The 20,961-nt window shown below is 37.9% G+C and overlaps 1 protein-coding gene across 2 annotated transcripts in view; it reads left to right on the forward strand.

Moving 5' to 3' along the window:
* Window positions 1-20,961, forward strand: part of ZFR2 (zinc finger RNA binding protein 2) — a 131,274-nt gene that overhangs the window by 56,111 nt on the left and 54,202 nt on the right. The window contains exons 10-13 of one of the 2 annotated variants that reach the window (XM_020971361.2): window positions 12,674-12,819; window positions 14,905-15,043; window positions 15,898-16,088; window positions 17,262-17,433. In XM_020971361.2, the coding sequence (XP_020827020.1) occupies window positions 12,674-12,819; window positions 14,905-15,043; window positions 15,898-16,088; window positions 17,262-17,433 (648 nt within the window). The remainder of the gene's footprint in view (window positions 1-12,673; window positions 12,820-14,904; window positions 15,044-15,897; window positions 16,089-17,261; window positions 17,434-20,961) is intronic. The other variant, XM_020971362.2, reaches the window with a different exon arrangement.

Genomic DNA, 20,961 nt, shown 5'->3' on the forward strand with positions numbered 1-20,961 from the left:
AATGTAAATATTATTATTGGCAAGAATTGCATAAGATAAGGTGTGGATATTTATGAATATACCAGTGGAGGGTATATGGTTATTATTATTTTTATAATTCATTGTGATAATTATAATAACTAGCATTTCTACAAGACTTTAAGGTTTACAGAGTGCTTTGCAAGAGTTATCTCATTTGATATTCATAGCAACCCTGGGAGGTAGGTGTTATTATTATCCTTGTAGATGAGGAAACTGAGGCTGAGAGAGGTTAAGTGATTTGCCCAGGGTCACACAGCTAGTAAATTAAGCCAAATTTGAACTCAGATCCTCCTGTCTCCAGGCCCAGTGCACCAACTTAGCTGCTTAAGTGCTTCAGAGCCAGGATGAGCGGAGTTCAGATCCTGTCTCTGACTCACATACTGGCTGTGTGAACCTTCACAGGTCACTTAACTTCTTATTGTTGTAGGCAGTTCTCCAAGACTATCAGTTGCAGAGAAGGTGCTGATGTGCATTTGTAGGAGTGTCCTCACTAGAGAGTTTCTTATACCAGGGAAATCACGGGTCCAGTCCTTATCCCTCTCCCTATTAGAAGTCCTTCTCTGATGCCTTACCATAGTGTGGAGGTGATCCTGGGTCCTTGAAGGCCTCTCACAGGTTTGACCATGTATAAGTGACCATGTATAATTCAAATATAATCCCAAATATATACTAATCCTGCTGCCCAAGAATTAAGAATGGAGAGGTATATTACTAGTAGATTTTTCCAGTAGGGAATGAATGCTTTGGCTTGACAAGCCATGAAACAGAGAAAAATAAATTATCATGTAGTCAGTGTGATTCCCTTCCTTTTTCATAATGATAGTGGTGGAGTTGTTAAAAAGTGGGGCTTAAAATGCAAAGAATGAAATTCAGTTCAACAAGTATGTAATAACTACTTACTACATGCAAGACTGTGTACTATGCTTCGTGTTGGGAATAGAAGACAGAAGCAAAGCAGTACCACCCTCAAGGAACTTCCATTTCTACTGGGGCAGTGGAACATCTACGTGTACAAGGAAATGTAAAGAATATATAGAATAATTTATAGTAATTTCAAGAGGGAGAGAGAATTAAATACTTGGAGAAGATCAAAAAAGACCTCATGTAGGAAGTGGCACATTAAAGGAAGTTAGAAGTTCTAGGGAGAAAAAGTGAGGAGGAAGAGCGTTCCAAATATGGGAAACAGCTTGTGCAAAGGCATTGAGGTAAGAGATAAACTTCGTATGTGGAGAACAGCAAATAGCTTAGCTGGGAAATGATTGGTTACTAATTTAGAAGCCGTACCAGATGCATATGTCTCAGTGTACCTAGAACAGTGACCAGTGAGAACAAAGGTAAAAATCATCCTTAAAAGAAAGAATAAAAATGAGAAGGTGAGAATGTGAAAATGCAACAACTTCAACCTGAACTTATCCAAATGAGCCATTGATGCTGAAAATTATGATGTGAGAAAAAGCAAATGTAATGATATTAAAGATATCATTTCCTGCAAAAGTTTAGCTGATATGAAACAATTGACACTACAAGGGTGCCAAATGAGCAGTCAGCAGATATTTCTGTAGAAAGTGGAGAGATGTGGTAGTTGAGGGCAACTGTAATTTTGAATATCAACTCATTTGCTGAATAATATATTGGAGAATGGTGGAAGATTAAGTATTGCCTCAGAAAATAGCAAAAAAAGCAGTGGAAGTGAAAACAAGTTTACAGACAGCTTAGTGTAGGGTACAGCTAGGCTTAATCATCCCAGGAACATGTCAGTCAATCAGTAAATGTTTGTTAAGTACCTACTAGGTGCCAGGCACTGGGGCAAGTGCTGGTGATACAAAAAAAGGCAAGAGACAGTCCTTGCCCTCAAGGATCTTACATTCTAATGGGGGAGATAACAAGCAAACAAATATGTACAAATAAGCTATACAGGATTAATAGGAAATAATAAAAGAGAGAAGGTACTAGAATTAAGAAGGATTGGGGAAAACTTCCTGTGTAAGATGAGATTTTAGCTGGGACTTAAAGGAAGCCAGGGAAACCAAGAGATAGAAATGAAGAGGGAGAGCATCCCAGGTATGGCAGACAGCCAAAGAAAATGTTGAGAGTCAAAAGTTGGAATATCTTCTTAGTGGAACAGCCAGAAGGCCAGTGTCACTAGATTGAAGAGTACATGCCAGTAAGGCATAAAAAGAGGAGAGTTAGGTTATGAAGAGGTTTGATTGCCAAACAGGATTTTGTATTAATCCTGGAGGTGATAGGTTTATTGAAGTTTATTGACGTTTTACTGAAGTATATTGAATAGGGGGTGACATGGTTAGACTTGCACTTTAGGGAAATCGTTTTAGTGGCTAATTGAGGATGGACTAGAGTGAGAAGAGACTTGAAGTAAGGAGACCAGTCAACAGGCTGTTGCAATAGTCCAAGTATGAGGTGATGAGGGCCTACACCAGTGTCAGAGGAGAGAAGGGGTTGTATATGAAAGACATTGCAAAGGTGAAATTGATAGGCTTCGGCAACAGGTTGGATGTGGAATCTGAGAGATAGGGAAGAGTCAAGGACTATGCCTAGAGACTTTGCAAGCCTGAGGTACTGGGGGTGTGGTGTTGCCCTCTATTGTAAAAAGTGAGAACCTGGTGACAGTGGGTCAGATTCAGTCCTGGAGACAGCAAAGAAGCTCCTACCTATCCAGGTCTCCTTAACAAGGAGATGTTTTACTCAATCCTAGGCAACAAACAGAACCTCTTTAGAGCTTCTATTTTATTTTCAGAGAATGGAAGATCTAGAACCAGAAAGGAATAGGGTGTCCCATCAATAGCTCTAATCTCAGTCCCTCAGATTTACTCCCAGGTTCTCATCAGGCAAAAGTTTTGGCCTTGTGGATGTGGGTCTGATAACTGGTTCCCTGAGGGCAGTGAGGTAGCTCCCTATCTTCATCCTGGATCTGACAGGAAAGAAGAACTGTGATTCATTTCTAGGGACCTCTGTGGTGGTTGGTCAGTCCTGGTCCCTGAGGGCAGTAATGTAGATCCAGTTGTGATCTTGTTCTTCTAAGGACAGCAAGATAACTCTTAGAGTGTATAGGCCTTATAGTGGTCCGATTCACAAAAAAATGACCAAAAAGAATTATTATGGAGGCAGCTAGGTGGCACAGTAGATAGAGCACTGGCCCTGAAATCAGGAGGACCTGAGTTCAAATCTGGCCTCAGACCAAACACTTGACTCTTACTAGCTGTGTGACCTTGGGCAAGTCACTTAACTCCAATTGCCTGAAAAAAAAATTATTATGACACCAAAGATCCTCCAGACATAAGCCTAGAAAAGGAGAATATTTCCAAAACCCCTACAAGAAGAGTCTCTAAGGAAAACACAGTTTGGCTATAGAATCCAAAAGAATTCCTAGAAGAAATTACTCAAGAGCTTAAAAAAAATGACATAAATGAAATGAGAGCAACAGAGGTAAGAAGTGGAAAAGAAATGAAAACTATTTAGGAGAGCCTTGGAAATAGAATTAATAGCTCAGCACAAAAGACACAAAACCTCACTCAAGTAACAAACTCCTTGAAAATTAGGATGGTCAAAACAGAAGCTAAATACTCCATGAGAAAACAAGAAATACTAAAACAGATTCAAAAGATGAAAAATGGAAGGAAAGGTAAGGGACTTTATTTCAAAAACAACCAACTTGGAAAGTAGACCAAGGAGAGTTAATTTAAGAATCATTGGACCAAAAAAAATCATTGGACTGGCTGAAAGCTCTGACTAGAAAAAGAACATGTATATCACATTTAAACAAATCATAAAAGAAAACTGACCAGACATATTAAAAAAAAAGAGGGCAAAGTGAAAATAGAATATACCAGTCACTTCATGAAAGAAACCTCAAAATGAAATTCTCAAGAACGTCATAGCCAAAATCCGGAGCTGCTAAGTCAAAGAAGAAGTGGTGGTTGGTTGGTTGATTGGTTGGTTGTTTTCCTTCGTTCTTGAAGACCAAAATGACATCACTGTGTTAGAGTCAAGTTACAGTGTGTCTGACTGAGGCCGATCAGACCAGTATGGGCTCGGAAAACTCTACTACAGGTCGGACACAAATAGTCCATGTGAATATTTGGGGTGGATTCTCTAAATTTGCACAACTCATGTTTCTTTTGAGCTACTTCAGTTCTGCTTTGCTTGTAGAGCACAGCACCTTCTCTGATGAGAGCATGCATACTGGGCAGTCCTATGCCAGTGTTCCCCGTGACATATAATCAATTCCAAAATTCTTAATAGAGACCTTGAGAGTGTCTTTCTGTCTCTTTTTCTGACCATCATGTGAGCACTTGCTTTGTGTGAGTTGTCTGTAAAATAGTCTTTTAGGCAAAGTGTATATTTGGCATTCGAACAATGTGGCCAGCCCATTGAAGTTGAGCTCTCTACAGTAGAGTTTGAATGCTTGGCAGTTTAGTTTGAGAAAGGACCTCAATGTCTGGCACCTTAACCTGCCAGCTGATGTTCAGAATCTTCCTAAGACAATGCAAATGGAAGCAATTAATTTTCTTGGCATGGCGCTGGTATATTGTTTCATAGGCATACAATGAGGTCAGCACAATGGCTCTGTAGACCTTCAATTTGGTAGTTAGTCTAATATCTTTTCTCTTGCACACTTTCCTTTGGAGCCTCCCAAACACTGAGCTAGGTCTGGCAGTGCGTGCATCAACCTCACTATCAGTGTGTACATCCCTGGAAAGTACACTGCCGAGGTAAGTGAACTTATCCGCAGTATTCAAAACTTCTCTGTTTGCTATAACCAATGGTTCCACGTATGGATGGTGTGGTGGTGGCTGATGGAGCACTTGTGTTTTCTTGGTGTTAATTGTCAGGCCAAAATTAGCACAAGCAGCGGAGAGTCGATCCATACTTTGTTGCATCTCAGCTTCAGAGCCTGCACTGAGTGTACAACTGTCTGCAAACAAAAAACCATGCACCAACACTCCCTCCACTTTAGTCATGACTTTGTAGCCTTTTCAAGTTGAATCATTTACCATCAGTGTGGTAGCTGACTTTGATACCAGGTTTGTCCTCATTGAAGACATTTGAAAACATGGCTGAAAACATCATGCTAAAAAGCCTGGGAGCAAACACATAGTCTTGTTTCACTTCATTGGTGACTGGGAAAGCATGAGAGCATTGTTCATTATCCAGAACCCAGACAAGCAAGCAGTCATGGAATTGATGTACAATACTGATGAACTTCTCTGGGCAGCCAAATTTTGACATAATTTTCCACAAGTCCTCATGACTGACAATATAAAAAGCCTTGGTCAGATTGACAAATGTTATGTACAGACATCTGTCCTGCTTCTGGTATTTCTTCTAGAGTTGTTAGGCAGCAAACACCATATTGACCATTCCTTGACCCTTTCTCAAGTCACACTGGCTCTCAGGTAGATGACCATCTTCCAGGTGAAGGATCAGCCTATTAAGGAGAACTCTGGCAAGAATCTTGCCAGCAGTGACTAAGAGAGTGACCTTCCTGTGATTGTCATAGGACAATCTATTTCCTTTACCATTATAGAGATGGACGATGGAGGTGTCCTTGAACTCCTGGCAGATAACCTCCTCTTGCCATATAACCCAGAAAATTTCAGTCAGCTTTTATATGAGCAATGGACTCCCTGCCTTGTAAATCTCATCTGGAATAGAATCAGCACCAGGTAGGTCTTTGCCACAGGAGAGGAGCTTAATGGCATTCAAAACCTCTTCTTCAGTTGGAACTTCAGCTAGGGAGGGATTGACTTCAACCTGAGATAAATGGTCAATGCGTTCAGCATTGATTTATGATGGTCTGTTGAGAACGCTATGGAAGTGTTCAGCCCATCTCTCTAGGATCATGTCTTTATCACCAATCAATGTGGCTCCATCAGCATTGAGTAGTTGAGATGCACCATATGTCTTTGGCTGGTAAATCACCTTCAGGGCATCATAAAAGGCTTTGGATTGTTGCTATCAGTGTAAAACTGAATTTCATCTGCCTTCTTACTGAGCCAAGAATCCTGCATCTCTAAGCTTTGCTTGTACTTTACTTTTGATGGAGTTAAATGCTGCCTTCTTAGAGATGGATGAACCATCCTGTTGGTAAACCCTGTGGAGTTCTCATTTTTCATTTTGCAGCTTCTGAATTTCCCCATCATTTTTATCAAACCAGTCTTGATGTTTGCGAGTGTTCTGACCCAGATGAGCAAATGCAGTGCTTTATACCAAATCGTTGAAAGCTGTCCACTCCTCTCCTGCTCCACTGTTGTCAAGCGTGTGTTGGCTTAACTTTCCCTTCAAGTTAGCAATGAACTGTTCCCACTCAGAGAAGTTCTCTAATTTGTTGATATTGAGTTCTGGTATTCATCTTGTTTTGGGGCCACCTGTTTTGTTCAGTGGGAATATTTATCTTGGAGAGGATAAGTCTATGATCAGTCCAGCACTCTGTACCACACATTGCCTTCAGCACTCTCACATCCTGTCTGTCTCTTGTTATGATGACATAGTCTATTAAACACCAATGTTTGCTGCAAGGGTGCATCCAGGAAATTTTGTTGCACTTAGGTAAATGGAAGACAGTGTTGGTGATGAGAAGGTCATAAGATGGACAAGTCTCCAGTAGTAAGTGACCATTGCTGTTGCTGTTTCCAACTTCATTCCTTCCAATTCCTGCCATGTCTGGTAGTCTGTGCCTTCTCTACATTAAGGTCACTTAACATTGTAAGCTTATTCTCTTTCCTCGCATTGATGATGAGGGTCTCCAGGTCTTCATAAAATTTTTCTTTGACTTCATCAGGGTTCATCATGGTGATGGTGGCATGGTGTTTTCCTGCAAGTGGCCTGTCATTCAGTCCTTTTGGTAGGCATACAAGCTTGTTGACGAGATTAATTTTGATTGCAAAAACCTACACCAGCGTCACAATGCTCCCCTTTACTGTGATCACTCCAGAAAAATCATGTATCCAGATCTGACTTCAGTAAGCTGGCCTTCATTTGCCAGCCTTTTTTTACTCAGGGCTACTATTTGGATGTGCTGAGTTGTCTCATAACAAGGGCTGTTTGTCTTTCAGGTCTACTGGAATTTTGTGTTGTCTATAAGTGTGCACACTTTCCATGTACCAATGATGAATAGAGTCATCTTTCTTCATACTTTTTTTGTGTTTTGACCGCAGAGTGGGATCCCCACCTGCTGCAATAAACAGGCCAGGGTTAGCCAAGCAGACAATTTTTAGGGCACCTTCTCTCGCTCCTTCCTCACACCAGGAAGTGAGCAGTGTGGTCCTTAAAAGGCAGCTCAGACACCTATGGGTCTGCCGAATCCCACTGCTGCTTCTAATAACCCTATAGTCTGGGCCACCTGCGTGTGGGGTTGTGGCTACAGCTCCCATTGTATCCACACCTGCTGCTTTGTCACTTGCCTGTCACCACAGGACTTTGAGAAAGGTAAAAATGGTAAAATGGTATGGGTGATGTCTTTTGATTTGTACATAAATTGGATTTAAGTGAGGCAGAGTTGCATGAGTTGTTGGCCTCACTCTCTCTTCCAAAGTCATCACAGTCCAGTGGCAGGACAGAGTCAAGATGACTGGTGATGGCTTGATATTCAGTGGATGACCTTGGCGTCTTCAGTATCTAACCAAGCTCTAAGCGCTCCACAGCGCCTGCTTCAGCTGCCTTCGTGGTTGTTGGAACAAATTGTTCTCATCCGCCCATTTCACCAGGAAAAGTCTTCATGTGCTTGGGAAAGACACCCCCTTAACTCACCAACGGGTTTGAGACCCTTCACTTGCCATCAACCTGGTTTAGTACATCTGCCAAAACAGTTTATTGGTGGGGGGGTGGGGGTGAGGGGTGTCGCTGCTGCACATGCTACAGCTTCTTGGAGTCACAGGTGAGAGTTAGGTGGATCAGTTAGACACTGAAGGTAGAAAGCAGCCTTGAAAAGGGCTTGGCAGCTCTCACACCAGAAATGCCAGTCTTTTCTGAACACACTGTACACCCCCAAAGAAAAAATTCTTCAAAAAAGAAAGAATTCTAGTACCAAAGAACCATAGTCAGGATCACAAAAATTTAGCAGTTACACTATAAGGGAATAAAGAGTATGGATATGACGTTACAAAATGCAAAAGATGTAGGCCTACAACCAAGAAAAAATTACCCAGAAAAATTGAGTATATTCCTATAGGGGGAAAAATGGACCTGCAGGGAAATATAAGAATTTAAAACATTCCTAATGGAAAGACTGGAACTGAATAGAAACTTTAAAATATAAACATGGGAATCAAGAGAAACATTAAAAAGTAAATATGATTAAGCAATAGAAGGGATTTTATAAAGATGAACTTTTTAATGTGGTAATGGAGGGGATGATAAAAGAATCCCTTTAGAACCATAATGTCATCATCAGGAGTCGTAGAGTGAGTCAATTAAGACAGGAGTGTTGATATTGTTGTTTTGGTGATCTTCAAAAAACAAAATAAAGGGTGGGAAAATGGACATACAGAGGTAAAAAAGAGGAAGGATGGTGGAACTTGTCACATTATTATCTCATAGTGTAAGTAGAAGTTTCAGCAAACATGTAAGAGATCACAGGAACGGGCACTTGAATCTCACCTTCATCTGGTATTAATTGTTAGGCCAAAATTAGCACAAGTAGCAGAGAGTTGATCCATATTTTGTTGCATCTCAGCTTCAGGGGCTGCATTGAGTGCACAGTCATCTGCAAACAAAAAATCATACACCAACATTCACTCCACTTTAGTCTTGGCTTGTAGCCTTTTCAGGTGGAATAATTTACTATCAGTGCAGTAAGCTGCGTTTGATGCCATGTTTGTCTTCATTGAAGGCATTTTAAAACATGGCTGAAAATATCATGCTAAAAAGCTTGAGTGGGAGCAAGCACGTAGCCTTGTTTCACTCTATTGGTAACTGGGAAAGCATGAGAGCATTGTCCATTATCCAGAACCCAGGCAAGCATGCAGTCATGGAATTGATGTAGAATACTCATGAACTTCTCTAGGCAACCAAATTTTGCCATGATTTCCTACAAACTTTTGTGACTTACCGTAACAAAAACCTTGGTCAGATTGCCAAACGTGTATAGACCTCTGCTGTGATCTGGCATTTCTAGTGGAGTTGTTGGGCAGCAGACACCTTGTTGACCATTCCTTGACCCTTTCTGGTAGATGACCATCTTCCAGGTAAAGGATCAGCCTGTTAAGGAGGACTCTGGCAAGAATCTTGCTAGCAATGACTAAGAGAGAGACCCCCTTTGATTGTCATAGGACAGTCCTTTACCTTTATAGAAATGGACAATGAAGGGGAAATCCTAGGGGATAGCTATTAGATTAATAAATAATATTATATAATATAATTAAATAATATAAATAAATTATAATAATAAATAACACTGGAAGCTGTTTTTTTTTTCTGATAAGGGTTTTGTATCCAAGATATGGAAACTGTATGTGTGTGTGTAAGTATGTGTGTATGATTAATAGCCATTCCCCAACAGATAACTTGCCAAAGAATGTGAACAAAGTTCTCAAAAGAACTGCAAAGTATTCACAACTACATGGAACAGTGCTGCAAATTATTAGTAATAAGAAAAATACAAATTAAAACAACTCCGAAGTTTCACCTCATATACTCTGCAAATGAGCAAAAATGACAAAAAATGGTGACAATGGAGGGGTTGTAGAAGGATAGGCACAATTATACATTGTTGTTGGATCTGTGAAATGTTACAACCCTTTTGGAAAGCAGTTAGGAATTATGCAAATAAGGTGACTAAAATATCTATATCCTTTGAACCAGAGACTCCATTACTGGGCTTTAAAAAAGCCGTTGATAAAAAGAAAGTCCCCATATACACCAAAATATTTATAGCAGCACTTTTTGTAATAGCAGAGAATTAGAAACAAAGTAGATGTTTATCAGCTGGGGAATGGCTAAACAAATTGTGGTACATAAATGTAATGAAATGTTACTGTACTATAAGAAATGCTGTGTATGATGAATACAGAGAAGCATGGAAAGATCTATATGAATTTATATAGAGTGAAGTAAGTAGAGCCAAGAAAATAATATATCTAGTAACTCAAAAATGTAAAAATTAAAAGTAAATATAACAAAATTATAAAGATCTAAGAGGACTTAAATGAAGAGAGATGATAAGACACCCCCAAACCACCTCTGCTTGGAGGTGGGAGGTTTATGGATGTTATACATTGCACATATTTTGGGCTTTTTCAATGTATTGATGAGTTGTACTGACTTTTTTCTTCTCTAAAAAGAAATACTATTTATCAGGATGGCTTTCTGAGAAAAAGGGGAAGGATACTTGAGATAACTATGGGATTTAAGAAACAGAAAATATCAATAAAAACTTAAAGAAAAAGGTCCATCTACCAAGACACACAAAAACTATGTGAATTTAATTACTAAACACTTTCTACAGAGATAAGGAAAAACTTAAATAGAGAAATGCTTTGTTCCTGTTTGGGTCAAGGCAATATAGTAAAAATTATTACAGTACTTAAGTTATTTTCCTGAATCAGTGTTATTCTAATAAGACTATCAAAAGGTTACTTTTATAAAGCTAGGAAAAAAATAATTCATGTAGAGGAATACTATGTCAAGAATCTCACAGGAAAGAATGAAAAAAGGAAGGGTGCTTAGAAATATTTACTCACACTATTTAAAGCATCAGTCATTGAAACTATTTGGTGCCGTTTAACAAAAAATAGAAAAATTGATCAGTGAAACAGATTAGGTACCTGAGATCCAGAAGCAAATGAGCTTTACTGTTCAGTAAACCCAGAGATCCCAACTACTGAGGTAATGACTCGTTATTTGGTAAAAAGTACTGGGAAAACTGAAAGGCAATCTGGTAGAAATTAGGTAAAACCAACATATCATGTACAACTATAAAGTCCAAGTGGATCTATGACCTAGGGAGAAAAGATCACATCAAAAACAAATTAGACCAGCAAGGAAGAAAATACCTTTCACAATTATTTAGAGGTAAAAGTTCATGACTAAACAAAGGATAGAGAGGATCACAGGAGATAAAATGGAAAATATTGATAATATAAAATTTAGAAGTTTTTGTACTAAAGCAATGCAGTGACAATTAGAAGGGTACCTAGGGAAAATATTTGCAACAAGTTTCTCTGATAATATCCAAATTTTCTGATATATCTAGGATATATAGGCAACTGATCAAATATATAAGAATAAGAATTATTCTCCTGCAGTGTATTGGTACTGTGCTAGACACTGAAGATTCAAGTGCAAAGAACGAAACAGTCCCTGCCTGTGTTGAGCTTAAATTCTAATGGAAAAAACAAGTACATATAATGCATATATGTATATATGTGTGTGTGTGTGTGTACATATAATATATTGCAACATAATATATATTATTATATACAACATAAATATAAAGTTAATAAATGCACTTACATGCATGTACATGCACACACAGTACTTAAATATAATGAAAGTTGTTTGAGAAGGAGGTCAGTTGCTAGCAGCTGAGGGAATCAGGAAAGACTACATGCAGAAAATGATGTTTGAGCTACATCTTAAAGGAAGAGAGGAATTTTTAAGCAGAGGTAAAGAGGGAGTGCCTTTCAGACATGAGGGATGGCCAGTATAAAGGCATGGAGATGGAAGATGGAGTGTCATGTTTAAGGAAACAGAGAAGGACAATTTGGCTTTACACTGAATGTGAGGGGAGGAGGGAGGAGGAGTATTATCCAATGAATACGGAAAGATAGGTTGGGGCCAAGTTGTATAGGTTTTAAAAGTTAAGTAGAGAAGTTTCTATTTTATCCTGGAGGACATAGGAAGCTATTGGAGTCATATGGTCAGCTCTGTGCTTAAAGAAAAGTATTTTGGTAGCAGGAATGGTAAGATACTTAAGGTAGCAAGAGATGAGGAAGGAATGCATACCATGTATAGGGACGTAACATGTAGTAAACCTGGTAGGTTGGAGTCCTAGAAGACTGAATAGTGAAGGACTCTAAAAGCCAAAGGGTTTAGCTTTTAAATACTTCACTCGTCATTTAATAAGAGCAGAGTACAGCAAATCTGTCACCTCTCTATTTTCAGATACTGTTAGCCATTTTTACCTGCCTTTTCTCGGCCAAAAATCATTTTCCTTGATAGAGAAAACAGGAGCAAAATTAGAATTTAATTTTGTGTCAGTCATCCGTCATCCTATCCACCCTCATAAGTGGTCCACTTACTTCCTTGATTCTCCTCTTTTCGCCACTATGCCTTAAAAATCTTTCTATTCTCCTTTACTTTCCTTATGAACATTGATTCTTTCTGAGTTATAATATTCTTGATACAGTTCTTAGGGAACTATGCCATGCTTTTATATTCATTTATTCTCTGTTAGTTGACCTTGCTGGCATCTTCTTTACATATCTTCAAAAAATTAAGTTGCTAAGTTCTCAAAGTATCTATATTTGTATCTTTAGACAATATCTTTTTTTCATCTTCTTTGGAATCCTTTCTCTTTTTCTCTTCAGAATTAGATCTTAGTTTCCTCATCAAGAAAATAAGTAGATTATGCTATGAATGAGTTTTTTTCATGTGAGTTTTTTTTTTTAAACTAAATGTTTCTATCTTTTGGCAGAAAAAAGTGAATCCTGACCTCCCAGTTGAGATAAAGCCCAGCAATCGGGCTCGGAAACACCATGAAGAGAAAATAAAGAAACAGAAGCAGAAAGATATGTTGAAGCGATGGAGAGAGGAACAACAGCGTCGTCATATAGAAATGAGGTAGAAATGAGAAGAAAATTTCAAAAGTATGGACTTTTCAGAGGTGTTTTTTCCAAAACTTACCCACTTACTGTGTATTGGTACTGTGCTAGACACTGAAGATTCAAGTGCAAAGAATGAAACAGTCCCTGCTTGGGTTGAGCTTAAATTTTAATGGAAACTTACCCACTTACGCGACCACTTAACCGTTCCTTTCTTCTGAAAGAGGAATGTTGATCATTCCCAGTAACTTTATTTAGAGAGCACTCATAAAACAAAATTTTCTTCTTCTTTATGTTTGGATTGCTTATTTGGCAAATATTTTGAATGGTTGAAGATTTTCTAAATTTTAAATAATTTTGTGTAGTAGGCATAGTGAAATCAGTGTTGATTTGATTGTTAGAGAGTTTCATTTAAGTTCTAGCAGTGTTGATCTCATTTGTTTCAAAGTATCTAGAGCTAGAAGGAAACTCACAGCTCATGTGGTCCAACATCTTCACTTTACAGATGAGGAAACAGGCTCAGAGAAATGATGACTTGCTGAAGGTCACATAAGTAGTAAGTAACAGAGCTGAGATTTGAACTTAGGGCTTATGACTCCAGGTTCAGCACTCTTTCGACTTACATGGTTTCTCTATGCTTTTGTCAATTCCTGATGCACTTTTGATCAATCAAATAATAATAATGAGAGGTAATATGGAATAGTAGAAAGAATACAAGGATGGTTTCAGGAGACGTGGATTTGAGTCCTGTCTCTGCTACTTCTTAGCTATTTGACCATGGGCATGTCAGTAAATTCTATGATTTACTCATCTGTGTAAGGAAAGATTTGGATTAGATGGAACTTTAAGGTATCTCCAGCTCCACACTCTATGATCTGTGCTCCAGTTATAACAATAGTTGCAATTTATTTTCATATCACTTTTTGGTTACAAAATGCTTTACATATGTTAATTATCTCAGGTGAGCCTTAGAGAAACCTGGTGATGTAGGTAATATGATTATCTCCCTTTTCTAGGTGAGGAAAGTGTTTTGCCCAAGTTCCCAAAGTAGTAAATGGCAGAGTTGGGTTCAAAACCAAGTCTCTTGTTTTCTAAACCAGTGTCTTTTTTCCACCATAGAATTCTCTTAGTCTTTGATTCAACATCAACTTATTTGCTGCCTGTTATAGGCACTGTGGTAGAAACTGAGGAGATGGACAAATCTAATTAAAATACAGTCTCTGTCCAAACAGAAAATGAATTACTTCTTTAGGGCCAAACTTAGTTATTATGAAGTATTTGGTTTCAATTTTATTGTTGTTGTCTTTCTATTTAAATTGTTGCAATATGTTTACACTGTAATAATTTATATGATTGTAGTTGTATGTGTTGTTTTTCTGGTTCTGCTTACTTCATTTTGCATTTGTTCATGCAAATCTTCCCATTCTTCTCTGTTTTCTTCTTATTCATTGTTTCTTATGATTCAGTGATATTCTCCACATTCACATACATGGTTGTCTAACCATTCCCAATCAGTGGGCATCTACTTTAAAAAACCCAAATATTTATTAAACTCATATTATGCGTTCAAATAAAGCTTGCAATATTGCAAGAGAACATGGAGGGATATGCTATAAAACAAACAAAAATAGGTTATAAGTATACAATAAAGGTAACGTAGAACATAATATGATAAAAGCACATGTGGTATCCAGACTACTACGGATGATTCAAGGAAGGAAAGATAGTAATAGTAATAATAATAATAATAATAACGTATTTCTTTAGTATTTTAAGGTTTATGAAATTTTCCTTAAAATTCTATGAGGGAAGTAGATAATATCTGACTGGGGCTGAAGGGATCAGACAAAGCTTTTATGAAGGAGGTGACTTTTAAGCTTAGTCCTGAAGAATGGTCAGGATCTCATTAAGAGAGATCTAGTAGTAATGAATTGTATCAATATAACCACCATGCTCAAATCCAGGAACAGATACACAGATGCCTCTGACTTGTTTCTTTCTTCTTAGGGTAGCATTAACTTTGTCTGTTTCTGGTTCATAAACCCTGGGGATTCATACTGTTGGCTAGCATGTTCTCTGGTCTCATACTATTCTTTCCCTATAGACTCTATGAAGAAGAAATACATTGGAGACGAGTAGGAAAAGAACAGTTGTATTGGGAAGAACATAAACACCGAATAATGACTGATTGGAATCCACCTCCCCTCATGGGCAGACCAGGGGTACCTGTTCCCTTACTTCTGGTGAGTCTTCATATTAACTTTAGTTTGTATGACCTTTGCATGCTATATATTAAGATGTCTGACTTTTGTTATAGACTTAAGAAATAAAGTTCTTTTATTTTTCCCTGAAGTGGCTTCCATGTTGTCTTTCTTTTTTGTAATAAGTAGGATGTGGCTACAAATAGGCGTTATCTGACTTAGTGGATGTTGTGTTTCTGACATGGTTGTATATTTTCACGTAATGGCATTGTCCCATTCATGTCTTCAGTATCAGTACCTTTCTTATTCTTGGGAATATGATTCTTACAAGATCTTCTTAGACTAATTTGTCTGTGAAGGTTGGGCCCTTGATGTTGAATGGATATCTTAGATGTGAACTATCATGGTGAGCCTTGCTGAGGGGAAGAGGCCAACCCATTGGATTTTAAAATCTGTAGATGGGAAATGTAAGAGTATTGCCAAGGGGGAACCAACTAGAAATCAGATCTGTGTTTCCTGAAGTCAACAGGATTTCACTAGGAGTGTCTGTTTCGAAAGACAAAGGTATAAAATTAGTTAATCAGAGTTGTGGATTTTTTTTCTTCTTTTCCACTCTCTGTGTAAGCTAGAAACTCACCTGTTAATGCTAGTGGATTTTAACCCAGCCAGCTTCTGTCTCCCTCTCTTTTTAAAGCACCTGAAACCAAGCTTACTACAATGACTCCAGTTTGGTTTTGGCCAGGCTGCCTTTGACTTTCTTTTGATGCTGTTTGCAGTGCCTTTGTTGTTCCGATAATTTTGAAGTAGCCATGAGAACTCTCATTTCATCCTTTTTCTCTCCTTCTCTCCTCTCATTTTCCCTCTGTATTTGTTTAAATGTATGTCCTTCCCCCCAGCAGGGTTCAAGGTATCCTAACACATCTGATGACCGGCATATCATGTCCAAGCACTCTACTATTTATCCCACTGAAGCAGAGCTACAGGCCATCCAGAAAGTAGTTTCTCATTCAGAGCGAGCCCTGAAGCTGGTCTCAGATATCCTGGCAGAAGAAAAATCTGAACAAGATGAAGAGGGTGGTGAAAAAGGGTAATTTGAGATCATGGAATGTTAGAGCTGAACATAGGAAGAACATAGGAACATAGGAAGAATATCAGATCATCTAGTCCATCCCTCTTCTCATGTTATAAATGAGAGAACAAGATTAGAAGGAGTAAGTGACTTGCCCAGTGGTGGGGTCCTAGATCTTCTGATTCTCAATCCAGTGTTTTTTGTACTACTACATACACTTGATACCCATCATTTCTTTTGATTAGTAGTGGTTATTACAGAAAGGAGTTTCTTCACTTTAGTATTTCAAAATCCATGCTTTCCATAGTGTAGTTGGTTCTTCCACCGACACAGAGCTGTAGTTGATGGTTTTTATGAGGTGTTGTGCCCAACCCACTGATGATTAGAAGCTCCAAACAGATTGATGCCATACATTAAAACTCCAGAATAGTTAAACAATAAAACTCTTCATTATAGAGTCTGCCCAATCAGAAGCAAGACTATACCAATATTTTTGAGCATTACATAACCAAGAGTTAAATTATAAGCTCTTCAAGAAGACATATGCATTTCTGTGTATAGAGACAGAAATATGATGCATAGCTTATAAGCTAGGAGAGTCCTTAGAGACCATCTTGACAGACTTTAAGTATAATTCAGTCTAATCCCTAAAATTTACTGATGAAGAAACTGCAACATGTAAGTTATGTGATATGTGTATGGTTACACAACTGTAAGTAGCAGAGATGGAACCTAGACACAGGTCTTCTGACTTAAAGTCTAGGGCTCTTTTCATCGTCCTACACTGCGTTTCCCTACTCTTTTCCATCTGCCTTCACTGTCTTCCACTAGTCTAGAGGAATTATATTTTTGGTATTCCCAAACCTGTTTTCTTTTCCTAATTATGCTTCCATTTTAAATTTCTTTCAATTAGTATTCACTTACTCAGCAAATATTTATTGCATGTTTACTACATGTAGACATATACTCCTATAAAAGCATATTTAATATAATTTCTTTTGTTGAACTTATGGGTATAGTTGAGGAGGCAATTAACAGGAAATAGCAATAGACAATACACAACCTTTGTTAACTAAACACTAACATCATGCCTTAGTGCATCAAGAAGAGCATTTTGAGTTTTCTTGTGGTTGCTTTTCAGAATCTCAGTATTGCTTTTTACACCCTCTCCTGTGATTGTTTCCTTAACAGAAAAATAGATTCTTCATCAAGAATACTGAAGGGTGTCATGCGAGTTGGGATCTTAGCAAAAGGCCTTCTTCTCCGAGGAGACAGGAATGTGCACCTCATCCTTCTGTCAGCTGAGAAGCCCACAGAGTCCCTTCTCCAAAAAATCACTGAGCAGCTACCCAAGCAACTTTTGGTAAGGTCTCTTTTCATCTATTTCCCTTGTAGAAATATTCTTAAAATGTTTATCGATATATTTTGTTATATCACCACATTTCCCAATATATTCCTCTTTTCCTCCCCTATCCAGAGAACGATCCCTTGTAACAAAGGATAAAAAAGAGAAAAAATAATTCAGCAAAACTAACTGATGCATCAGTCAGGTCCCAAAGTATATGCAGTGTTCTACATACATAGTCCTCTACCTCTGCAAAGAAGGGAGGGAAGTACATATTGCTTCCTTGGGGTCAAGCTTGGTCATTATAATTTTGCAGCATTCAGTTTCAATTTTGTACTTTTGTTTACATTGTTTTAATCATTGTGTATATTGTTTTCCTGGTTCTCCTAACTTCACATTACATTGGTTCATGTAAATCTTCTCATGTCCCCCTATATTCTTCGTAGTCATCATTTCTTATGGTACAATAATATTCTACTTCATTTATATTTGTTTAACCATTCCCTAATCACCAGGCACCTACTTATAAAAAATATTTATTAAACTTATACTATGAGTCAAGTACTATGCTTGCCACTAAGGATATAAAAAAGGAGGGAAAATACATGATCCCTGCCTTCAAGGAACTTGTAATATTTATATATGAGTCAGTGATAGAAGGTAGAATGTAAGAAAAACAAAGGAGAAATTAAGAAAAAGTGCTCTAAGAAAATTTGAGAACTGTTTTCAACTGAGAGTTATCAGGAAGACTTCATTGAGAGATGGCAACTGAGTTTGGCCTTGAAGAATGGAAGGAGTTTCAAAAAGTAGTGAAAAAATGGAGTGGTGGTAACTCCTTTGAAGCCTTTATAATTTTCAGACCCCTCCAGAAATAATGACCTACTAGAATAGCCTTCAAGATTTCAGGGTCAACATATTGCCCCATGAGATTGGGCCCCTTGAAAATCCAACACAGAAAGCAGGCATTTCAGGGAGCACAAGTCGAGAGGTAGAATGTACTAACTTTAATAAGAGTAAGTAGTAAATGTAATGCCACAGTACAGATTTGGATCCCTCTGCATCTATCCCACATCACACTTCATGGATTAATATATATGGGATTGAGGCCCCTCTGAAGGAGGCACTTCCAAAGAACAAAGCAAAAGATCTGCAGTCTTAGTAACAGATACTCTGGGCACAGGATCTGTCTTTCAGAATCATCACCTTATAAATGAGACATAGAATAAATAAAGAACATTTGAGTACTTTAGTCTGTGAATGGGATATAAGATTTCAAAGTAACCTTACAGGGGAAAGGCATAAGGAAAAGACTGATGTAAATTAACGTATCTCCGAAAAGAGTTGCACAAATCAGTGTTACTCACATTAAGAGAGTGGATGGGTAGGGTTGGAACAGGAAAAAATCTGAGCTGCACTTTTATCTGCACTAGGAAATGTAAAAATTTGGAAAATGGTAAAAAAAAAGCAAATTAATAATTAATCTCAAAGAACTTGGAATAGGACAGAGTAACGGGAGGGAAAGCAAGTCTGTGAATAGGCTAGGATCAAATTAGTACAAGCAAAAGTAATAGAGAATAATTACTGACTTATAATAAGATAAAAGAGAACTAAATAGAGAAAAACACAAATGTAACAGTTATAAACTTGAATGTGAATGGATTAAACTCTTAAATGGAAGAATGAAAAGATGGATTAAAAAAACCCCCACCAACAACTACTGCATGTAAGAAGCATGTTTTAAAATACTGATTACTTGCCTATTGATTGAGGCAGCTAGGTGGCTCAGTGGATAGAACACTGGGCCTGGAGTTAGGAACACCTGAATGAAAATCTGACCTCAGACACTAGCTATATGGTTCTGGGCAAGTCAGTATACCTCTACTTCCTTCAGTTTCTCCAAATGTAAAATGGGGATAATAGCACCTAACTCCCAGGGTTGTTGTGAGGACCATATGAGATATTTGTTAAGCTCTTAGTATAGTATTTGGCACAGAGTAGGCACTTAATAAAGTTTAATTGCTTCCTTCATTCCTTCCTTCCATCATTAATGAAGCACCTAATATATGGGTCAGATGCTGTGTTTGGAGCAAGTGATACAGAGACAAAAATATAACAGTAGTTCCTGTCCTTGAGGAGCTTATATTCATTTGGGGGAAATAATAGGTGTTTAAACAAGCCTATATAAAATAAATACAAGGTAAAATTTTAGCTTGGAATGGTGCTAACAGCTGCAAAAATTGGAAAGTTTTAATATAAAAAGTGTTACTCAAGCAGAGTTTTGAAAGAGATAGAAGATTTCTTGAGAGGCCAAGGAGTGGAGGGTATGAATTCCAGGTATGGGGAAGACCTAATGCAATGGCATGGAAGTAGGAGATAGAGTATCATATGTGAGGAACAAAAAGAAAAGTGGTTTGGCTAGACCAGAGAATGTGTGAAAAGGTGTATCATATTATATAATTGGAAAGGTAGGTTAAGACTAGATTGTGGAATATTTTAAAGGCCAAACAAAGGAACTTTTATTTTATCTTAGAGTCAATAAGGAGCCATTGAAGCTTATTGAGTAAAGGAGTGACATGGCTAGTCCTGCAGTTTAGGAAACTCAACTTTAGTAGCTTTATGGAGAAGGGATTGGAGAGGGGAGAGACTTGAGACCAATTAGGAGGTTATTTCAGTAGACTAGCTAAGAGGTAATGAGAGCTGGAATTAGAGTAGTGACCATATGAATAAACAAGAGGGAACAGATGGTTAAAGTGTTGTAGGGGTAGAAAGATAATGTTTGGTAATTAATTGGCTATGTAGTGTGAGGGAGAGATGAATGAAGGATAATGCTAAGGTTGTGAATCTAGGTAACTAGAATAATGGTGGTGCCCTTGACAGAAAAAGGGAAGATGTTAAGGGTTTGAGGGAAAGATAATGAGCTAAGTTTTGGACATGTAGAGTTTCAGATGCCGATGAAACACACATTTTGAAATCTCCTGTAGATGTACTACTGAACTTAGGAAAGAAACTAGGACTGGATATATAGATTTCATAGTCATTTTCACTAAGGTGATTACATTCATGGAAGTTGATGGGAGAGAAAGTATAGAGAGAGAACAGGAAGGGGTCCAGGACAGAGCCTTAGGGAATGCTCAGATTTAGGGGCATGATGTGAATGATTCTGAACCAACAACAGATAGTGAGAAATGGTCAGACAGGTAGAAGGTGAACAAAAAGAGAAAAGTGTCATAGAGCAGGGGAGTATTCAAGAGTGAGTAGTCAACAGAGTTAAATGCTGCAGAGAGGCTAAGAAGAATGAAAAATGACAAAATTTAGAGATTGGTAACTTTATAGAAAGCTGTTTCAGTGGAGATAAAGATATCTAGAGTGAAAATAAATATACATGTAGAGTGAAAACAAGGAGCTAGAACAAAATTTATTTTGCATCAGGCAATCCAGTCAATTAATTAATTAGTATTTATTAAGTTCTTATTTACTATGTTCCACGTATTATGCTAAGTACTGAGGATACCGAAAAAAGAAAAAAAATTAAAAGCTATCCTTGCC

The sequence above is a fragment of the Phascolarctos cinereus genome, unplaced genomic scaffold, assembly GCF_003287225.1.
Source record: "Phascolarctos cinereus isolate Bilbo 61053 unplaced genomic scaffold, phaCin_HiC Scaffold_4;HRSCAF=312, whole genome shotgun sequence".
Classification (NCBI taxonomy): domain Eukaryota; kingdom Metazoa; phylum Chordata; class Mammalia; order Diprotodontia; family Phascolarctidae; genus Phascolarctos; species Phascolarctos cinereus.